At 54.0% G+C, this 8,697-nt stretch overlaps 1 protein-coding gene across 1 annotated transcript in view; it reads right to left on the bottom strand.

Moving 5' to 3' along the window:
* The window catches only part of CSF2RA (colony stimulating factor 2 receptor subunit alpha), an 11,096-nt gene extending 4,278 nt beyond the window's left edge, over window positions 1-6,818 (bottom strand). Inside the window, exons 1-9 of the mRNA XM_046672912.1 lie at window positions 6,552-6,818; window positions 4,950-5,043; window positions 4,353-4,495; window positions 2,429-2,556; window positions 2,182-2,244; window positions 1,871-2,052; window positions 1,449-1,582; window positions 837-860; window positions 8-229 (exon numbers count right to left, since the gene is read on the bottom strand). Coding sequence (XP_046528868.1) covers window positions 8-229; window positions 837-860; window positions 1,449-1,582; window positions 1,871-2,052; window positions 2,182-2,244; window positions 2,429-2,556; window positions 4,353-4,495; window positions 4,950-5,043; window positions 6,552-6,572 — 1,011 coding nt within the window. The 5' untranslated portion in view covers window positions 6,573-6,818. The remainder of the gene's footprint in view (window positions 1-7; window positions 230-836; window positions 861-1,448; window positions 1,583-1,870; window positions 2,053-2,181; window positions 2,245-2,428; window positions 2,557-4,352; window positions 4,496-4,949; window positions 5,044-6,551) is intronic.
* Window positions 6,819-8,697: the final 1,879 nt, after the last annotated feature.

Below are 8,697 nucleotides of genomic sequence, written 5' to 3'. Positions count from 1 at the left end.
AATCAACGATGGAGAGGAGGGCTTCCTGGAGGAGGCGGCCCTGAATCCGGGGACAAAAGGGGCGGGTGGGACAGTGGGGTTCAGGGGACTCACTGAAGTCCACGGCCCGGCTCCACGCGCTCCAGATGTCGCCGTACACGTGCTTCACCCGCGCCCGCACCGTGTCCCCCGCCGTCACCGCAGAGCCGGGCAGCAGGTACTGATTCCCGTCACTACCCCGTTGGAAAACCTGGGGGGACCCAACGGGAGCCGACGGGGCGCCCCAAGTCGTCAGGCGCAGAAAATACTAAGACGCTCCCATTTTTTTTTTTTTTTTTTTGCTGAGGAAGATTGGCCCCGAGTTAACATCTGTGGCCCATCTGCCCCTTTCTGCTGGAAGAAAACGGTCAGAAACCGAATCCACCGTTATTTTGTAAAACATCTAGGTCGCCTCCACTTTCCTAAAATCGAGACCCGGACTTTACAGTTTACCCCCCACTCCTCCTCCAGGAAGACCTCAGCTCAACATCCTACACCTGCAAAGACCCTACGCCCCAAAGACGGCCCCGTTCTGGGGTTCCGGGTGGACACGAGTTTTCGGGGGGACCCCATTCGACCCCTTAAGGGGCCCAGGGGCGGCCCCGGGAAGAAGGATGTTGCTCTGACCGCGGGAGGTATGATGACCGACTACGCGACCTGAGGCAGACGCCTTCAAGGAAACGCAGCTTCGGGACCCCAGAAAAAGCCCGTAAGGGGCTCGACGGGACCCCTCAGCTGAGCTGCTGCGGGGTCAGGGGTGAGCGAGGTCAGGGGTGAGCGTGGGACCCAAGCACAGAGACACACGCAGGAGTACTCACGGGGTCTCTCTTGTAGGAGCTGCCCTGTGAGAAAAACAGCAAAGGGAACACAGTTAAGGGGAGGCGTTTTCAGCGTTATAGGCAAATAGGGGGACCCCAGAATGGCTACGGGGGTTATTTTTAAGCTGAAGATTTTGGGGACCCCACAGACGCACAAAGAAGCTTCTGGAAGGTTCCCTAAAAGCAGAGAAATGGCGGGAAGGAGGAGCGCCGAGAATTCCCTCCTCGGGGAGACTGGGCTCCCAGGAAGGAGGCTGAGAGCAAAATGCCCGGAAACTGTCTTTCCCCCAAAAAATCCATTTGCTCTTCCCATAGAAGCCTTTTCCCCGCCCTTCCCCGTCCCCTGTTCATTTAGGCGGATAAGCCTCTAACGTCAGCTGTTTAGGGAGTCACTTCCGTTGTCAAATCCCACATGAAAATGAGTAAATTTTGCTTTTTCTCTCCTGTTAAGCTGTCGTTTGTTGATTTAATTTGCAGACCCTCAGGAAAGAACATAACAGGGTGGAAGAAAAGATTTTTTTCTCCCTCAACAGGAAATTCCCTTCCTGTGAGTTTTCCTCCCCTGTGTGAGGGACTCGGGTCGGGCCCGGGGCCGAGGTTCGGGGTCCAGACCTGTCGTCGGATGTCCAGTTGGTAGCACAGCATATGACTCGCGACGTCAAAGCGGGTCTCGGGGTCGTCCCAGCGGACGACGTGGTGGGAGCCATTGAAGGCGGTGGTGATGTTGGCGGGCGGCCGATACTTCTCTAGGAAAAAAAAAAAACGGAAACGAGGCAACGAGTTACCCGTGTGCCTCGCAGAGGAGTCCAATTAAGAGTAAAATGTGCATGCATTTCCCATTTATCTAGCGTTTGCGAGTTTAATTTGCACGCCTCCATCACCAGACTTAAGAGGTTGGAGGCAAAGTTTGTTCGTCTCTTCCGTTCCCCGAGCGCAAAAAGGCTGCCGTGTGCGTGTTTCCCCAGACCCCACATGCGGGTCCCGCGTCTCGGGGTGGGTGTTGGGGGGACGCGGAAGGCGCCGGGTCCTCTCACCCATCAGCTTGGCGCGAAACGGCGTGAAGTCCAGGAAGCGGATGGCGGTGCGGTTGCTGGTGCCGTTGACCAGGAAGAAGTAGTCGGTCGTCTTGGGGTCCCCGAGGTCGTCCAGGTGGCAGCCCACGCGCGTCCCCGCGGGGTCCACGACATAGCGGGCGCACTCGACCTCCAGGTCGTGACTGGAACATCCCCAAAACGGGCTCAACCCGGAGCGCGGACCCCCGTTGGGGCGATCCCGTCGGGAAACGCGACCCCCAAAACCCTCTCCAAAAAAAAAAATTAAAAAACCCGATTTTTTTGGGACTCACCTGGACGCCCACCAGTAGAGGTGGTACCGGACGTCGGGCGGGGCGGCCGGGCCGGGGCTCCAGCTGCAGTTGAGGAAGCGGAGGTCGTAGATAAAGCAGGAGAAGTTCACGGCCCCGGAACCTTCCGGGCCTGGGGAGACAGCGCCAGTCTACACCCGCTGCACCCACACCACACCCAACCCCAACCCCGGGGACGGCGGGCGACGCTGGATGGAGGTCGGGGTGCGGACGGGGTTGGGGACGTCACCTGAGTTGCGGAAAACCAGGACTTCCTGGAACGCGGCCCCCTCGGCGGTGACGTTGAGCGTCAGGTTGGCCCCCCCGGTGCAGCACCGAGTTGGGGAACTCGCAGAAGTAGGTGTCGTTCCCGTTGACCTGGAACGGGCGCCGTTAAGAACGGGACCCCTGGGACCCCGTGACGGCCCCACGCGGGGGTCCCCGCCGACAACGCGGCATGAGATTATTATTAATAAAATTATTACAGAAAATAAGATGATTATTATTAAAATTCGGCCTTTCCTCCAGTTCCTCTGTCTCCCGCCAGTTTAATTAGCATTCCTCCTTGCAAGAACCTAACAGTGTACAGGAAGGATTTTTCCTCCCTCACGCGGGCGTGAGGCTCCCCGACTCCTCTGCGTGGCTCTGAGGCTCTGCCACGCGCACGGCCCGACCTCCGTGTAGACCCCGCTTGGAAGAAACGGCCCTGTTCATCCTCTTTTTGGGGGTCATTGGGTGAATTTCCACAAATTTCACGTTCCTTTGTGAATAATCCGGTTTTCTTTCTCTTTGTGCGGTTGGGGCTTTCCGGGGTGGCGGCAGTGTCTGTCTTTAGTGACATTCCAGCCCCTACAAGTGTCCCCCCCCAAAAATAGGGGGCCTCCCGCGGGTTTGGCGTCCCGGGAATTTTGCCCCAAGAGTTAAGGCCCCCACCCCGCTTGTCGCAAAGACGGGAAAAAAAACTTGATTTTTCTTCTGGAGAAAAACGTGTGTGCGGAGTCGGCCCTGCCCGGCTGTATAGACAGTGAGATTCTTCCCGCCTCTGCACCTCCCAGTGGCTGTGCTGCACCGGCCCTCGCATCCCGCTCCCCTGCCTGGTGACGATCAAACATCTTCTTTGTCTTCCGCTCGGGTGGGACATGACTCAGTTGATGGGACATTTTGATCGATTGATCGACGCAAACACGGCGGCATCGACGGGTCTCTGTTTTTAGGGTTTTAAAAACAAATTTTTTTTTTGCAATTTCAATTTTTTTTTTTTTGGTTGTGGCCGAATCCACGTAACTTAAAATTTACCGTTTCAACTTTTTCTGGGCGTTCGAGGTGGCGGCGTTGAGCGCATTCAGGATATTGGGGGACCCTTTCCTCCACTCCCAGCATCGAGTGTCCCCCCAAAATGGGGGACCCGGCCCCATAAATCCCCTTTCTGTCTGGGTTTGCTCATTCTGCGCATTTTCTACAAATGGAATCCCACGCTGTGTGTCCTTTCGCGTCCAGCGTGCGTCTCTGAGCGTCGTGTGTTCAAGGTCCCTCCACATTCGCGGGGACCAAACTGAGGGTAAAAATCCTACTGACTTCATTTAAAAAATTAGAACTGCTCCTTGTCAAAAGAACCAGCTTTTTTTTTTCCCCCCCTCCAGGAGAAAACCTTCAAAACGAATCCCAGAACGGGAGGAAGGAGGGGAACCCACGACCAGAGATTCCTAAAACAGAAGGAAACACACAGCCGGGTGCTCCCGACAACCCACGGGGCTGGCGCATGTCGTCAGGCACAAACAATACTAATACGCTCCTTTTTTTTTTTTTTTTTTGGTGAGGAAGATTGGCCCCGACCTGACATCTGTTGCCAATCTTCCTCTTTTTGCTTGAACAAAATGGTCACAAACTGAATACAATGTTATTTTTTTAAAAAAATCTATCTCGCCTCCACTTTCCTAAAATCGAGACCCGGACTTTACAGTTTCCCCCGTTTCCCTCGTTCCTCTGTCGTTTCTCGCTTTAATTTGCAGGCCCCCATGCCACAACCTAAGATTATAGAGGATGTGTTTCCTCCTCCCGCACAACAGCCATGGGAGTGGGACTCCAGGCCGAGGAGGAGAATCGTTCGGCTTCGCACAGGGACACCCGCGCTTCTCGGGGAGCAAGGCCGCCAGGCCCGACCCCTGACCCCTCACCTGCGGGGTCTTGGAGGTCGAGTCGTCGGGCGGCGTGTCGATTTTGCACTCCTGCTCAGTCACGTTCCGCCTGTAATTCCAGCTCAGCGTTTTCGTCCTCGAATCCAGCTTCATGTTCAGAATGGGCGACACGCTCTCCGGTGCTGCAATTAAAAAAAAAAAAAATCGGGCCGGCCCGGTGGAGCAGCGGTTAAGTTCGCACAATCTGCTTTTCGGTGGTCCCGGGTTCTTGGGTTCGGATCCCGGGTGTGGACGTGGCACCGCTTGGCCCGCCCCACATGTAAATTAGAGGAAGATGGACACAGATGTGAGCTCAGGGCCAGTCTTCCTCAGCAAAAAAAAAAAAAAAAAAGGAAGAGAGGTAGTAGTTCACTCAGGGCCAATCTTCCTCAACAACAACAAAAAATTAAAAAACCTACTTCCCCAGAGTCGGGATCCACCCGCTGAAGACGCTCAGCATCTTCGTCCTCAGAGATGCGCCCATCAAAGGCACGGGGAGACGCCCCCGTGACCCCATAATCTGAATTTTAGGAAAACGCTTTGGGGGGGGGCCCGCCCGGGGTGGACACCCCACTCGGGTTTGGTGCCTCAACTTACCCCGCGCTGGGTGCCCGCAGCTCGCCCAGGTCAGCAGCACCAGGAGGCCGACGGGATCCAGTAGGGCCGTGGCGCCCCAGCCCCACAGCTGGACCTAAACGGGAACAGGGACACCCCAGGTCAGAGGTCACATCGCAGCCACCCCAGAAGCCCTCGCTTCTTGGCTCCCCACCCTTCCCAGGGGGGTCAATGCCCTCAAAAGGTGAAGGGTCGGCGGGGGGTCCGTGTGGCCCCATTGGGTCTGCGGGTCCCCTGGGAGGCCCCCATCCTGCTCCCACTCATGGGGTCACTGGGTGACCCCAGATGCCCTTTGACATCCTGCTCGAAACACCCTGCAAAGCCCCGAGAAAAGAATAAGGGACGTGTGATGAAGACGCCAGCCCACAGCAGCCGCTTTGGGACATGAGGCAACTCTTCCCGCCGCACCGTCTCCACCCGCTCACAACGGTCCCGGCGGGTGGGGACGTGCCCGGCATCATTCGGGGGGAAGAACGACAGCACAGGGGGGTCACCCGCCTCCGTGTCCGGGTGGCGAGTGTGGCCCGGAAGCCATCTTGGGTGTGGAATGTTCCGCCGGAGTCTCCATCTTGGCCAGAAACGGGTGGCGTTGGGTTCATTTGAGCACAGTTTCTTCTAACGGCTTCGCAACCCTACGGGTCAGCACGGGGACGACCTTGCTGGGTGCACAGAGGTCACCGGGACCTCGGCCGAGGGGCACCCGGCCCGGGATGGGACCGTTTCTCTCCTTTTTTTTGACACAGTCGCCAACCTCATGTGATGAGAGACGACTATATGGCCTGATCTGCGGGGACCCGCGAAGCGAGCGAGACGCCCTCCTGGATAGGCTGGCCCGAGGGAGGAGGCCTGGGACAGCGAGGGTCAGAGGACCGAGGTTGTAAGCGACGGAAGAAAAAAAAAATCTTTTCCCTCCACCCTCTTAGATTCTGTCCCTGAGGCCCGCAAATTAAAACCGATAAAAGTCACGTTCACGGGAAAACTAGCTTTAGTTCCGTCCACACCCGCCTGGGTTCACAGAGAAAAAGGTGGGTCGAGGCGGCACGTAGACGACAGAGGCTCGGGCACCGTCTTAGGCTCCACGAAGAACAGGGGTTTGGGGCTTTTTGGTGAGGGAAGGACAGTCATGGGAAGCAGAAGGGAGGAAACGTGCGGCTGACGGCGTTTCCTTGTCGTGCAGATAAGAGGCTCTCGGACGGAGACACGAGTTGTCTCTGGGGGCGGCTCCGTGGTGCACGAACGTTTCCATCGCGGGAGGGGAGATTCCCTGGCTCGACTTTCCGGCCGAGGGCGACAGGCAACCGGCTCCCGCTGGTTCTCCGCGGCCTTGAGCTCGAAAGCGTTGGCGCCCGTCCTGTCCTTCCCCACACTGTTCCTGGGGCCCCTCGCTGACCCGCCCATCGGTTCCCGCATCCCAGCCCGGACTGGGGGGGTCATCCATCTTACGCACTCGGGAACTCCCACAGCCACCCACCCACCCGCCTTCCCAGGACAGAGGCTCCACTTGGGTGCCACATCTACAATCCTGTGCTGTCCCGGGGTCCTGCAAACTAACGGCCCCCGAGATGGAGAAAGGAGTCAACCCACCGGTCGGCCAGCTTCCTGCATGTCGCTTAGACCCGTCCAGACCCGTCCTCCTGCCCGGCTGGTGCTGAGGGGTCCCCGGCGGTGGCCCCGTGGTGGAGGCGGCCGGCCTTCGGAATCAAGGCCCTGATAAGGCTGTCGGCGCCGCCTGCAGTGTGGACGCTCTCCTCTCGCTGTGTCCCTTCACGAATGGCTCCGGGTCAGCCTCTCCCGACGCGCCCCGCCTCCTATCAGCTGACTCTTCCTTTCCGCCCTTATCGTCTCTACAGACAGGAAGTGTCCGAACCCGGCCAGCCATCCGTCTACACCACGGAGCCCGCCCCCCGCCCACAGGTTCTTATCAACACGTCGGGATTCCGCTTTCTGCAGGAGAGTCTCCCCGCCCCTCGGGGGACACTCGGGGCGCCCAGGGTCTGGGTCCGCTGTGCACGTTCTGGAACTTTCCGGACCCCGACTCAGACCCGACCCCTTTTGTGTGCTCCTGGGGTGGGGACCCCCCTTCCCGGGGCCCCCAGAAAGGGCGCCATCGGCACCTCGTTTCCGGGAAACACTCTTGGCTGGCTCCATCTTTGCGCTCCTCGACGATTCTATCCTGCGGGTGTAGATCACAGAGACCCGGATGCCCAGGGAGGCGGCTGCACGGGGACCAACCCACTTCTTGAGATGAGTGGAATCCTGGAATCCTGGGGTCGGGGGTGGGGGGTGGGGTCCCCCAATGTAGTGTCACCTCCTCCTGATGCCCCCCCGGCTGCCAGGATTGCAGGGCGGAGGGGAAAGCAGAGTTGAAACCCGCCCCCGCTCCTCGTTGTCCAGACCAGAGACGGCGGCCGTTTGGAGCCAGTCGGGAGGGGGCGGGCGGCGGTGGAGACGAGGACACGGGGGCCCCTTGGGAAAAACCCGCTCGTGTCTCGGACCCGACAAGAAGGGCGGGGATGTGGGGCCGTGTGGACGATCCGTGTCGCCAAAACCGAGTTGGCTCGTGAAGACCCCGAGCCCGGCCGCCCGTCAAGCTCCCCAAAAACTCACTTTGGGGAACAACGACCCGCAGAAAACGCAGAACTGTGAGCGTTCGGATGCTGCTTAGGGGCGGCCCACCCGGCGCGCAGAATCCCCGGGTTAAAACTCGCTAATGCTTCTCCTGGTTATTAACTACTGACCATCAGAGCCATGACGCCAATCGCTATTAATCGTCTGAAATTAGAACCAGGGCCAAAAGAATTATTATTTATTGAAAATTAGAGTAATGACTCCAGTCGCTACGAATTGTTTAAAAATTAGTATAACGGTTCTAATCGTTATTAATTATCTAAAATTCAGATGATGATTCTAATACGTATTAATCATTTAAGGTCAGCATTGTGATTCCAACGCATAAATTATTTAAAATTAGCATAATATTCTAATGATTTTTAAGTATTTAAAATTATTCTGATGCTTCCAATAATGATTATTGAACACTTTTATGGTGATTCCTATAATTATTAATAATTTAAACTGATTAAAATGAGTCTAATTATCAACGATTCAAAATTAGTATAATAATTTAATCATTTAAAATTATTATAATTATAATCATTATGAATTATTTAAAATTATTACAATGATTCTTAATAGCTATTATTTATTAGACACTTTATAACTATTCTAATAGTTATTTGTTATTAAAATTATTGATTGCAATTATTAATATTTAAAATTGTTATGATCCTATTAATTATTCAAAGTTATTATAATGATTTCAATAATAGTTATTTAACATTCTTAAAATAATTCCTACAGTTATTAATTATTTAAAATCAGGATAATGATTGTAATATTTCTTAACTATTTAAATTTATTATAATCCAAATAATTATTTATTTACGTTATTGTAATGACCCTTGACAATTTTTACTTATTTTATATTATTATAATAATTATAATTATTAGTCATTAAAATTGTTGATTGTAATAATTGTATTTAAAATTGTTATACTAGTTCTAATAACTATTAATTCTTTAAAATTGTTATAAGCATTCTAATAATTATTAATTATTTAAAATTGTTACAATGCTTCCAATAGCTATTAATTATTTAAAATTGCTATGATAATTCTATAACTTATTTAAAATTTTATAATCATTCTAATAACTATCAATTATTTAAAAT

Source organism: Equus quagga, chromosome 10, assembly GCF_021613505.1.
Source record: "Equus quagga isolate Etosha38 chromosome 10, UCLA_HA_Equagga_1.0, whole genome shotgun sequence".
NCBI classification, from domain to species: domain Eukaryota; kingdom Metazoa; phylum Chordata; class Mammalia; order Perissodactyla; family Equidae; genus Equus; species Equus quagga.
The sequence above is the reverse complement of the archived record's forward strand: the minus strand, read 5'-3'. Positions and strand labels throughout refer to the sequence as shown.